A 13,851-nucleotide genomic window follows, 5' to 3' on the forward strand; every position below is an offset into this window, starting at 1 on the left:
TTTAAATACTAAGCTTGGTGCAGGTGGAAAACAGATCTAGTAAGAGAACTGGAGGACGCTCGTGCCTACTTAGAAATTGTGACCATAATGTATGCAATAAATGATGGACAAAATGAGTGGAGGAGACAGATGGGTTTGAGAAATTCCAGGAAGATAAAATTGGTACCATCTAAACATCTATTTGAAGACTGTAGTTAAAAAATAAAAAAGAAAAAAAGGACTTAAATATTTCCCTGGTTTTCCCCAGTCTTTCCAGTTAGACATGGATTTCCTTTTTTCTGACTCACAATGGCATTTAATTTTGTTTGTGCCAGTCTTTCATTACCTTCAGTTTATTCTGCTCTGGCACTGCCCATATAAAATTTCTTGAGAGCAACCTCAGTAGATGATTGGATCAACAAGTTGTCGTATTTATGCACAATGGAATTTTGTGCTGCCATCAGAAAGAATGACATTGCCCCGTTTGTAAGGAAATGCAAAGACTTCAGAAAAAAAACCATATTAAGTGAAGTAAGCCAGACCCAAAGGAACCCAGGCTCAATGGTTTCCCTCATTTGTAATAATTGGTACAAACCTAGGACTCTCCTAACAAAGGATAGCTCAAAACCTAGATACATAAGGCCATATAGGATGAGGCTAAATGAAAGAATATGGGAACAAGAGCTATATAATGTGTGATTGTTGTTCTTAATGTACTATGTCATTTCTCATCTCTTTTGCTGTCCCTTGGTTATTCTCATATTGTTACAGTATCTTACCTTGTTATCTGATATACTGTAATATGTTTATTTGAAATAGGGAAGGGGGAGGTGATAGGGGGAAGGAAATGGGGACCAAGACATGAGAAGGGGTATCAATGTATGTGAAGTAATGTACCTTCTATCTGTCGAATATTACTGTAACCCTTCTATTAATTACAATAAAAAAGAACTAAAAATTAAAAAAAATTTCTTGAGGACAAGACCAATAGTTTATATGCAAGTCTTCAATAAATAATGCTGAACAAATAAAAATGCTCCTCTGTCAATTGTTTTAATATGACTTGGCTTAAATATGGCTAGTATTAATGTCAAGATTTTATTTCTGAGGACAGAGAAAAAAATCCCTAAACCTATAGAAACTTACTGGTTTATGCTATTCATAGATCAGTAATTAACTGCATACTCCTTTCTAACTGAGAGCGCTTTTGTGTTTCTAACTGCACCACAGTGAAGATCAGGGTTTCTATAGTTACAGAGTGAAGTTTCAGAATATATTTATTGCAGTATGAGACTAGAATATTTGAGTGGAAGCAGCTGAACAAAATGTTTCATATCTCACCTCCAATATTAAAGCAGTATGTTCCGCTTAGTCTCTTCTTGCACCTAACTTACAACAGTTGGGAGGAGAGCAAGAAAGACTTCAGCTACGAGAAGGGGCCAAGCAAAGAGCTGTTCCCTGGGAAAAGGCCTGCTCTAAGCTTCCTCAGCGTTTCCACTTTTCATCCACGTTACAAGTAATTCACATTCATCTCTTCAGATTCTTCCAGAACAGTTAGAGTGTAATTTTATTCTGACTCTTTTGTCTTAGGTCAAACTAATGATAGAATCCACTGGTTTATTGCACACTCCCCAAATCATTATAGTGTGCAGACAATCCACAGCTACATGAAATACATTTTGCATAATTCCCTGATGGCTATAGAACCCAAACATACATCTAACTGAATTCAGTATTCATACCTGAGTCCAAATACTCAGAATAGTTGAAAAGAATTATCTAGATTCAGCGTTCTGCTTCTGTTCCCTGATTTCTAGTATTATCCTTTTCAATTTCATATATATATATATGTACATATATATATACATATATATATATATATCCCAACCATGGAAGGTGAATACTTCTGAAATGTCATAAGGATGTGTGAAGATGGTATAGAGAATCTCAAGGGAGGGTATAGGCCAACAGGTGCCTGGAGGACATGGAAAGAGGAAGTGGTAAGAGAGGGTGACTCTGATCATAGTATGTGATCTCAACACTATGGTGCAGCCCCTTGATACAAGTAGAGCACAGTAAAAAAAATAAAAGAAGTGACAGGGAAGTGACATGAAGCCTGCTGTGGGGAGTGGCCACCCTGGGAGGGGAGAGCTAACAGAGCAGGAATGAAGATGACCACAGGCAAAGGACTTCATGTGCATGCATGAAAATAGGACAATGACACCTGACGAAGTTGTTTTCAGAAGGAGGAAGGGATGAGGAGGAGGAGTTCCAGAGCAGTGAGTGTGATGGGATATGTAGTGTGCTTGTATGGTAATGCCCCCAGGGGGAATTGCCCCCATTTCGTACAACTAGCATATGGGAGTTAAAAAAAGAAGTAGACCTGTTAGATCATTTTAGAAGTTCATCATTTAAATCAGAAAAGGTTTAACAAGAACAACATTAGGCATGCATACACAGAGATTTATATACTATTTACCATGTATGGTTATTAATCTTTAAACAAGTATGAGAAAAAAAATTGCCAGTCTGGGCAGAAAATTTCACAAGACCCTTCTCTCTTATTAACTATGAAAAAGCCAGAATTGGAGTTGTGCCACAAGTGGTCTAGTTCTAGACTTGAGCAATAAGCTCAAGGACAGCGCACAAACCCTTGAGTTCAATCCCCGGGAGCAGTGTGTGCACACACATGCGCATACATGCTTGTGAATAATGCACTTTCTATCTGGAGAATATAATGTAACCCTTCTGTTACTTACAATAAAAGATACATGAAAAGAAAAAGAAATGATGGTGAGTTTTGGACACCAGCCTTGAGCAGAAAAAGTGTGAGGCCCTGAATTCAAACCCCAGACCTGGTACAAAAAAGTAAAGAACAGAAATGGTAGATACTCACTGACTCAATCCCAACGGGAATGACTGCTACTCTTTCCCCTCACAATTAATGAGATTATTTGAGCAGAAAGAATCCTCCTAATCTTGTCCCTGACCAGTATACTGAATACAAATTGGATGGCAAAATTTGAGCAATGAACTCTGACACGTAGTATCAGCAGAAAGCACCTCGTGCTCACACTTCAGTGAGGTCACTGTCTCCCTCAACCTTTCTGGTATGTCCAGGTTCCAGCCAATCACATAGTGGGTCAGACTTGGAGACATGGACAGTGGAACCTGATTGGTTCCGCGGAGTTTGCCTGTGTTCTCCAGGCCCTGGAGGAGGGCAAACAGATTACATATTGGTAATCACAGGCTTGCTGTGAAAGTAAAGTGACAAATGTTTGTGCAAGACATGGGTTGTCATCTGACCACCCATGTTTGGTTACTATGGGACAGTGAAAAGACATCTGGATTAAGACACTCGGGAAGAAATCTTAGTTTGGCCTCTCATAAACTATAATCAAAGAAAACAGAGATTCTAGGCTGTGTACCCAGGTTCTGAAATCACACAAGCCTGGGTTTGAGATCTGCCTCTGCCTCAGTTCTGTGACTGAGGGCAGTCGTTGTACCTTTGAGATCTCAGTTTTCATGCTGGTCAAATTACAACAACATACTTTGGGAAATTATGCTGGAGGTAAAGTGTAAAACCCTTTGGAACAGAGTCTCAGAGTGAGCATGTGGCAGGCTGCTATGACAACTATGGTACAGCTGTCTCCAGTGTCACTTGTCTTCCTTGTTTCCAATTTTCTCACCCTGTGAAAGATACCTTGCTTTAGGGTCTCACTGCCATTGTGACCCCTTCATGCCAGGTGTGACAAAGGCAAGGGCTGTTTCCTTCTAAGGGGATCCTCCCAAAATGGATCACCAGATCTGGAAGCCATAGGGATATGAAGAGCCCAAACCTTTTCAATTGCTGATAGTGATACAAGAAAGATGTATGCTCTGATCTTGGCCTCACTCCCTGCTGCCAGTGGAACTTTGGCACACTATTCAGATTCTCTGGTACTGTTTCCATAATCAGTGAGTGCTCTTAGGGTAGTGCTCCCGAGATAGTGGAAAGACATGTAGTCTTGTTCTCAGAAAGACCTTGTGTGAGCCTGTGGCTGGCTGGGATCCCAGGACAGATTACTTGAGAACTGGCTCTCACTTTATGACTCTCCTCTGAAAATTAAGTGGAAAACCTGGGATTCGGAAGCATCTGGCATAACACACAGTGTTCCCATTCAAACTCAGGTTGAAATGCGAGCCTTTGGAGGGGTAGGACCAGGTGGAGCCTGTGGGGGGGTATATGGTATGAGAATCCTGCCCTCCTGACAGGAGTCATCTATTGAGTCATTGATACATGGCTGGGTTATGATGAGGGTGGGTCTAGTAGAAAAGCTCTGCCTCTCTTACCCCTTCCTGCCCTTGATGCCCTTCAAAGCCTCATCATTCTGCTATCTCTACAAGTGAGACATTGATTAGATGTGACTCTTCAACCAGTACCAGAGCAAACAAGCCTGTATACTTAATAAGTGACCCAATTTCTGAGTTATAGCCACAAAAATGAACTATATTATGTAGTCAGTGAGATCATCAGATAGAATACATCCTTCGGTCCACTACTCTTTCACCTTTGTAATGGAGCCTTTCTGGCCTAGTCACAGAGTATTTATGCCACAGGCACCTGCTGAGCCCACAGTCATGGACCATCTTGGGCTCAGCAGGTGTCTATGGTTATGTAACACAGGGCAGGTCTGCGCCAGGCATTCCCCAACAGTATTTGCTGAATTAGCTTTAGTCAATACTCCTTTTTGTATTGTTGGGAGGCAGGATTGCCGGAATTAAGAACAATTTTATAGGCTGAATTCAAGTCCCCTGTCTGCTATTTACTAGACGAGCAATTTCAAGCAAATTGAAAAAAAAAAAAAACAATAAAAAAACAACCTCTCTGGGTTTCAACTTCTTCATTTAAAAGCGAACATCTTACTCACAGGGTTTATGAGGTTTAACTCACTGAATAATAGTAAAGAACTTAAAAGCAGTAACATGGGAGACTTTCATTCATCAGATACATTCATCATCTTCAAAAACGATGGGGAAAATGACAGCATTCAGATTTTTTGGTCTTACAGTTTTATGCTGAGGAACCATCAGACCAGAAACATTTTTGTAAAGGGTAAAGCAATACATGGACGTTATCCATTATGAATAGTTCCAGGATAGGAGTAATAGATACACTATATTTCAGAGATAGGTTAAAAAGAAATAAAGAATTACAAAATAACTTTCCCTAAATTTCCTCCCTTTTTAATTTTTTTTTTTTTTGCCAGTCCTGGGCTTGAGCTCAGTGCCTGAGCACTGTCCTTGGAGTTTCTCAAGGCTAGAGCTCTACCAATTGAGCCTCAGCACCACTTCCGGCTTTTTTCTATGTATGTGGTGCCAAGGAATCGAACCCGGGTCTTCATGCATGCTAGGCAAGCACTCTACCACTAGGCCAAACTCCCCGCCCCCTTTTTCAAAACAGAAATTATTTCCATATCTATTCAAACCAATAAAAGCAATATTTCTGAAATAACTAAAATCCTAAGCAGAAACTTATTTATAGCTATAATTGTATGTGTTCTGTGGATTGAACTCAAGGACTGGGCACTGTTCCTGAGCTTCGGTGCTCAAGGCTAGTTCTCTATCACTTTGAGCCACTGCTCCATTTGTGGCTTTTGCATAGTTTATTGTAGATAAAAGTCACAGACTCACCTTCCCTGGGCTGGTTTGATCCACAGTTCCTAAATTTCAGTCTCCTAAATATCCAGGATTACAGGTGTGAGCCATTATGGCTCAGCTATAGCTACGGATTTCATATAAAATATAAATGCATACTGAGCCTGGGAAGTTGGGCCTACTGGTAGAGTGCTTGCCTAGCATGCATGAAGACCTGGGTTCAATTCCTCAGTACCACATATATAGAAAAAAGCTACAAGTGGTGCTGAGGCTCAAGTGGTAGAGCTCTATCCTTGAGAAAGTCCAAGGACAGTGCTCAGTCCCTGAGCTCAAGTCCAGGACTGATAAAAAAAATATATATAAATATGCATGCTTAAACAAGTACCTTTTATTTACAGCAAATTAATCTATTTCTGAGGGGGAGGAACTACTATTCTCTATTCTCTTCATGAAATATAATACAAATAAAAATATCAATACTGCAGATCAGGTAAGCTGTAGTATGTAAATTTTTGTTTCGGTCAGTTGTGGGAATTAAACTCTGGGCCTAGGTACTGTCCCTGAGCTCTTCAGCTCAACGCTACCACACTACCCCTTGAGCCACTGCACCGCTTCTGGTTTTCTGGTGGTTAATTGGAGATAAAAGTCTCACAGACTTTGTGCTTGGGCTGGCTGTGAACTGTGATCCTCAGATCTTCTCCTCAGTAGCTATGATTGCAGGCATGGGCCACTGCACCCGGCTTGGGGTGGGGGGAGAGTGTGTGTGTGTGTGTGTGTCTTGACTAGTGCTCCTGCCACTTGAGCCACAGCTCTACTTCTGGTGTTTTGGATATAAGAGTCTCATGGACTTTCTTGTTTAGGCTGACTTCAAACCATGATCCTCACATCTCAACCTACTGAGTAGTTTAAGATAACAGGCGTGATCCACCAGTGCCGAGCTTCTAAACACGGCTGTTGAGATGAAAGGAATTATAATAGTTCAAGAATGACCTTCAGCAGGTAGGAAATTATCCTTTTAGGAGGGATAGCACTGAAAGTTTCTCTCTCAGGGAACAAAATGAATGAATGACCAACTGGTTATAATCACAGAACCTGAGGATTAAAAGGGGATCTAAAAATCATACCACATATGGGTATGATTTTTCTCCAGAAAAATATGGCAAGAGGTATCAATTCTCAAGAAGTAATGTACCTACTACCTGATGAATGTAACTGTAACCCTTCTATACATCACCCGCACCATAAAATACAACTGAAAAATAATCACATAGTTTGATTCTGCTATCCTAAATTTCAATTCCTTTGATATTGTCCCAGATTGTCCATGCCATGCATAGACTAGAAGAATTTCTGTACTACCAATGAGCTGAAATCTATTTTTGGTATGGCTTTCTTTCCTCCACTACTTAGATTTATGTGGCTCTATCAACAAGATGGCTCCTCTGTCTATACAATAGCTTTTCAGACCACTCTGATTAGTTAAATCAGAACAACTCACAATGCATGTGGTTTTGACATTTTAAAAATCTGAACTAGAAATGGAAAAAACAGACTGCAAATAAACTAAGAAGCACCTGCTTTGAATATAATTTGAAAACAACACCACCACTAAACCACAGGACAAAGTCACAATGCTCTCACTATGTACTAGCAGGCAATTACCTAGGAAACCTGAGGTCTGAAGAGACCCAGAGAAATACGTGCAAGAGTGAGGTACCTAGGCAAAGGCTAGGGATGCAAAGACTCCCTGGAGTTTCAGCCAGTCCATTCTTCTCATGAAGGGGAGAGAGAGTTAGGAAACAGCCACTGGCCTGCTTCCTGCTCCACCACACCCTTCCCCAGTTGTGTTTGGCAGAGCACAAAGGAGATTAGGCTTCTTTTTGTGCATTGCAGTTGATCTTAGTTATCCTTGGGGCATAATTTACACAGGTCCACTAAAGTTTTTCTTCATTATTGAATCCCTTTGGGTGGAACTCCGCTTGAGTATTCAGCTTCACACAAGGCGTCTGGGTCTGGAGACCTAAGGATAGGAACTCTTCAAGAAGCCAGTGGCCAGGGGTAAGTTGAAGACAGTTTTGGACAAGTATCATTTCTGCAAGATTGTGCACTACATCTGTTTTCTAGGAGAAGGTCGATTTCTGTTTTATGGATAACATCTTAGTGTCAAAACGATCTTTGTAGGGAAGAAAATTAATCTGGTGAGGAGGCTTAGATGCTGCAAGCAGAGGTGAAGAAGCTAGCCATTCCTGAGGAATACGTGTGATATTTCAAATCAGAACTGAAGAAATGTGTGGATGAGAAAAGCCTGGATGCTGTAGCACAGAAGGCACTCACACAGTGCTATCTGAATGATGAATGGGAATTGTGTGGAGCGGAACAGGGCTAAGACAGAAAAATATCCCAAGCTCATATATCCCAACTCATATCCCGCACACCTGAATTTGGGATGGAAATTTTCATCAGTGTTGAAGGAATAACAGTGCCACAGCCTTGGCTTAGTAAATCTCCTGCTTTATTTGACTTCTATCTTGTCTTTCTATCAATACATTCATAAACGACAAACCTCTGGAATAAACTCACTTGAGCATGCAATCAGAAGTCAGATGATTGACAAGCGGTTGCTGGGGGAAGTTTTAGAATCTTCTTTTCCTTTTATGCCTTGCCACTGTCACCAATTTTGGTAACATCTTCACATGAGTGAAATGAGAAATTTTTATTCACGTCACCTGTCACCACTGACAATTTTCCTGTAGACTGCCAATCCTACTTGAATAGTTATTTTGTGAAGTTTCCCCCAGCATCCTTCACTTCCATGCCGGTTAGTGGAGGAACAAACACCCCAAATCACCCCAGCATTCTTACCTCCGTTTGCTGGGGACGACACCCATCTCTTCACTGTCTCCCTCCAGCGTGACTCTCCTGGCTTGCCACCACTCATCATCCGAGGCGTTGATGACATGGAGAATATCTCCATACTTAAAACTAAGGCCTTGACTCGGCAGCCCACTGTCCTTGCTCTTGTCATAGTCAAACATTGCTCTGAAAGAAGTGACAAGAGACAGCATGATGAGTGAGTGATCTGAGGGTTAGCCAAGTCCTGATCTGTGCTCCTGACTTTTGCCCTGAGACCCTATCACTATTGGATATTAACTCCAGCAGCCTTGCCTGGAACACAGTCCATGTCCTGTTTGGATCACAAACTGAGATTCTTTCTTTTCCTTGCTGGTAATAGCGGCAAACTACAGATTCCTGAAATACGGTGGGTCCCCCAAACTGGTCTGCTTCCATTTTGAAGATCATCACATATGACAAGGTAATAATCAGGGGTCACAAATAATGGATTTACTACCTGAGGTGTTTTCCTCTCATTACAACCAGTGTTTTTTTTTAAATATTTGTATTATCTCTAAGTACTTGTACAAAGGAGTTGGCTCATGAATACAGCACATCTTGATCAACAACACAACACCCTTTCCCATCCATCACAGGCTCCCAATCCCTCACTTTTCTTAATTTGTAAAATACACATTATGGTTTTGACTACATTCTACCCCTGCTTCTCTTCATCATTCCTGTATTCCTCCCTTCCCTTGACCCAACCCACTCCCTTTGAGTACCTGTTTCTTGGTATTTATATTCATTGAACTTTGATTAAGCCTTTCTAGGATATTACATTGCGTTCTCCCCTGAATCTACTACATTTCAGCTAATACCGTGTGTACAATTGCACACCATCCAAAATATTTACTTATATGTTTGCAAACTAATTCTATGTGGCTACAAGCGTAATTCACAGGGCAGCGTGTCTGCCTAACAAGACTCAGGTATTAAGTTCACACGTAGTACTGTAAAAATAGAAGTTTCCAATGGGGATAGTAAGCACTTGCCTGGCATGTGTGAGGCCTTGATTTCAACTCCACACTTGCACAAAAAGTAACTGCAGAGAATTATGAAATGTAGAGCATCACAACTTTCTAGAGAAAAATGCTTTTATAATATAAACAAATTCTCTCCAAAGCATCAACTTGTGGAACTCCTATCTTTGTCACAGGGAAAGACAATGAAAAGTAATGCTTCCTCAGTGTCTGTGATTCTTTTAGACCATCAAGTATTAGACCATTTCTGACACTGGTTATCTGATGGGGTTAATATAATAACCTAAATAAATTCTTCAAATGCAGCAAGTGGAAGATATACATATATACATACACACATACATACATTTGCATACAGGTAAGATAATAATTAAATGGAAAAAAAATCACAAATAGTTTTGCTTCCATAAATTTCCAGGCCTGGCTCAATACTTATTACTGAATTGGAATTCTTTCTCGTCACTGGAGAACACTTGCTGAACCTTTTCTAGAGCCAATGTACTGTAATTCCCATGACTGGCGGGGTGCAAGAGTTGGAGACAGAATAAACATGGTGACCAAGATCTGATTGGTCAGCTGTTCTCTCATGGAGATAATTCACTGCAAATATTGCACTGTCCACTTTCAGCTGTATCTCCCACAATCAAATTCCACCATTGCATACATACAATACACACCTTCCAAGGAGAAACAATTTCACCATCTCCCCATTTATTCCTTTGATTCCCTTCTAAAAATTTCCTTGGTGTATAGCCACTACACATAGAAAGCAAGCTGGATTTAGGTGAGTAAGATTTTTTTTCCCTCAAAGCACTAAGAACCAGAGGTGGCACCTTTCTTTCTTCTTTTCCTTTTTCTTCCATCAAAGAAATGTCACATCTGCTGTCATGGCAACCAAAAAAATAAAAGAGATGAAGACAGCTTCTAAGTTTCAAATATTGGAGTTGAATTCTTTACAACCCAGACACTGCTATCTCTAAGGGATAAAATGCAGAGAGAGTTTTTGTGCTGACCTCTGGAATAAATTATTTTTTGACCATCTACCAACCATCTCTCAAGGACGCAGACAGGAGGGCCTAGCTCAGAAAAGGGGAAAGGTAAAACAGGAAACACTCCTGACAGACTCTGCTAGTTCTTTGGCAGTGACAAGACATGAATGAATGAACCCTTCTGAGCCACATGGATACACAATGATTCTGACGCTGTAGCTACATAAAGTTGTCTGTAGGACTAGTGCTAAGGGCTTCAGGGAAAAGGAGCAGGTAGGAAAGAGTCAGGGGCCATGCTGAGGGGACATGTCCTCTTCCCATGGTGTATCTTTGGTTACCTGGGGAGCCTGTTCCACCTCTGGTTGGCCTTGCACCCCACATATGACACAGAGATGATGACAACAGCGACTTCATTGTAGAATTGTGTGGGAGAGGTGTTACATAAAGTGTTCAGCACAGAGCACAGGCACAACCAGTGCCAGGTACACAATGACAATGAGTAAGTATGAACCACTTTTTTCTTTTGAGTGATTATCAAGAAAACTACTTTCTACAAATTGTACAATAGTAGGCCTGAGACTTTTTATCCTTAACAAGGTCTATCAGAAGAGGAGCCTCCGATTGACATTTGGAAACTTGGAGTTTGGAAGTGTTCTCACTCGTTTCTAACAAGAACAGCTCCCCAGGCCGCTCTGTATAAACCATGCCACTGAGCCTGAACTGAGCTTTTCCCTCTGGGTGTTTGCAACAGTGTCCATGTTCCAGGCAGTGGCTGCTCCCTGACCTCACATCTAGGTCAGTGCCCCTCATTCTGCCTCTATTCAACTTCAGATTCAGTGGTGGTCAGAACCAAGTGCTGAAACCACTGGTGAGAGTCCATGCCTACCACAGACTACAAGCATATTAGGTAACTTGACACTTAGCAGTCATTGTTTTTCTGGCTGCCGTAAACCACCCTGAACACATGAGAGTTTCAGGAAGTTAAGGGATTTAATACATGGACAACTGCGGAGAATGAATAAAAAGAATTCTGACTCCGAAATTCATACTTGTGGCCATGGTATTATGTGGCTCAGTTTCCTACCCTGTCATCCTCAGACTATGACCTGACAGTACCAAGGGCCTTGCATCTTCCTGTCAGGGTGGCTCTCTTCTTCCACCATAAATTCCTAGATCTAACTTCTTGATGCTTGTTTCTGTCCTTTTGAACTCCAACAGCACTTGAACTCCAGGTCCCTGGAGGAGTGGAGACAGAGAGGCCACCAGGAAAGATGCTGCATGGTTACCAAGAAGGGGCACCTTAGGGTCATATCACCTGGGTAGGTGACTTTTTAACGGTGGGCTAAGCCAATTGTTTAAACTGTCTGGCTCTTCTGTTTTCCTAACTGTAAAGTTAGTATAATGTTAGAGAACTGGTAAGAGTCAATGAAATAATTTATGCCAATGTATGCAATGCTAGCTTGGCATTTGAAGATGCACAACACATATGACCCATGATTATGAAGAGAACCATACTTATTGTGAAAGCTGGTGGACTTTGAACTTATGGGATCTTTCCTCAACTGTGCCAGCTTCAGGACTCTACAGATGTCTCCCACACCTCTCCTGCCTTAGGACCCAGTGCAGTCTGAGTCCCCATGTAGATCCTCAACCTTGGGGAAAGCCACTGAAAAACCTCCGCTACCATCAAGAGCTGCTCGTTCCCTGGCCTCAGCCTCCCCATGTGCAGAGAGGAGGCAGGGTGGCTGGTTCTGGCGCTACCCAGGAAGCGCCATTCATCTCATGGTGTTCCAGTCCAGCCTCAAAAGTCCCTGAAAGGGGAGTTTCTCCCCATGCCTGTAGTAACAGATGTCCTCAGCAACATGGTCTTTCTGCAAGCTTTACTTATCTCAGGGACAATTTGTCCTTCTAGGATCACACTGACTCCAGCTTGTCAGGTTCCTAAAACCAAGCAGCTGACATTTCAGCAGCTTCTGGCTCCTCAGGATGTTAATGGATCCTCACATCTGAAAAATAAAATGCTACAGTGGCCCTATTACCTAATTTAAAAAGCACTAAGCTGTTTTTAATTTGCTTGATATGCTAATTCATCGCAGCAGCTTTTATAAAATGCCATTAAGACTCAACTTTCCACCCAGGGTGCTTTTAACGAAGTCCATTAGACAGGGAGAATCTGACAGGAATAATGCCACAGCTTGCTCAGCCCTCCTGTCCCTCTTGAAATTCACTGTATGGTAACATTTGCCAACTGAGGAAATTCGGAAGCAAGGGACGAAGCTTATGCCTCTCCTCGGGCTGGGCTGGATGGCTTGAGACCCCAAACATCCTACCCAATAGCGCTGATTACATGCCGGGTAAGGTGCTAAGTACTTTATATCCACTGTTTCCCTTTAGGCTGCTGAGTAGGCAGGAGAGCTCTTGAGACAGAGAAGATCTGGGTTTAAGTGTCTGTTCCTAGCTGTGAGGTTGGGACTATTTTTCTTAACGTCATCTTAGATGTGGTCATTTAATATTGACTATCACTCCAGTGGAAATGCAGACAAAGATGGCATAATACCATGAAGGGTGAGGATGCTGAGTAAATGTATTATTATTTCTGAGCATTCTGCCACGTGAGCTTTGTGGGTTTTTTTTTGTTTTATTTTGTTTTGTTTTTGGTTCATGATGGAAATGAGACTTAGAGAGCTGAGTCAGAAACACCAAGTGGCAGAACGGGATTCAGTGTCGATAGCTACAGCCCTCAGAAGCTCAGGGGCCTGCTTGTGGGATTCTCCCTGGAACTCCTGCCAAGGAAGATGGTACCTAGGGATTTCCCCTAAAGATGTGATAGTGCCACTTAGTCACACCATAGACTCGACTCAAAGAGAAAGTCAAGAGTGGCTTATTGAATGCATACTATTTTCTTACAACTGCCCTGTAAGGCATAAGTCAGCTCTGTGTGGTAGTCAAGGATAGACAGCCTGAGATAACTTCAGCAATGTACCTATCCATTGTCCAATCAGCTCCTACGTATGAGTGGAACAGGGCCAGAACTTAACATCTTGTCTGCCTCCAAGAGCTGTGCACTTCCTGTGTGTTCTGCAAGCAACCTTCCCCCACTCAAAGCTCACTCTCCTCTCATGCTCGACTGCAGTAACATGTGACGATCATGTGGCGTCTTCTGTATTGGGTAGTACCACTTCAAAGCTGGGATAGCAAAGAATTATGAGGATGTAAAACTCTGGGGACAATATTACTAATCACAGGGAAAAAATTACTTGATATACCTCATGATTACAAAGGATACAGTAACAGGAACGATACCTCCAACCCACCCTTGAGATCATCCACACCTTAATATCTGGACACTCAGAAAAGTAACCTTATGCAGC

The 13,851-nt window shown here is 41.7% G+C and overlaps 1 protein-coding gene across 23 annotated transcripts in view; it reads right to left on the reverse strand.

Moving 5' to 3' along the window:
* Dlg2 (discs large MAGUK scaffold protein 2) overlaps positions 1 to 13,851 on the reverse strand; it is a 1,918,473-nt gene that overhangs the window by 69,652 nt on the left and 1,834,970 nt on the right. For all 23 annotated transcript variants that reach the window (XM_090348516.1, XM_090348525.1, XM_090348524.1 and 20 more), the window contains one exon: positions 8,479 to 8,655. In XM_090348516.1, the coding sequence (XP_090204642.1) occupies positions 8,479 to 8,655 (177 nt within the window). The remainder of the gene's footprint in view (positions 1 to 8,478; positions 8,656 to 13,851) is intronic.

This window comes from Megascapheus bottae, chromosome 16, assembly GCF_031878675.1.
Source record: "Megascapheus bottae isolate mThoBot1 chromosome 16, mThoBot2.hap1, whole genome shotgun sequence".
Classification (NCBI taxonomy): domain Eukaryota; kingdom Metazoa; phylum Chordata; class Mammalia; order Rodentia; family Geomyidae; genus Megascapheus; species Megascapheus bottae.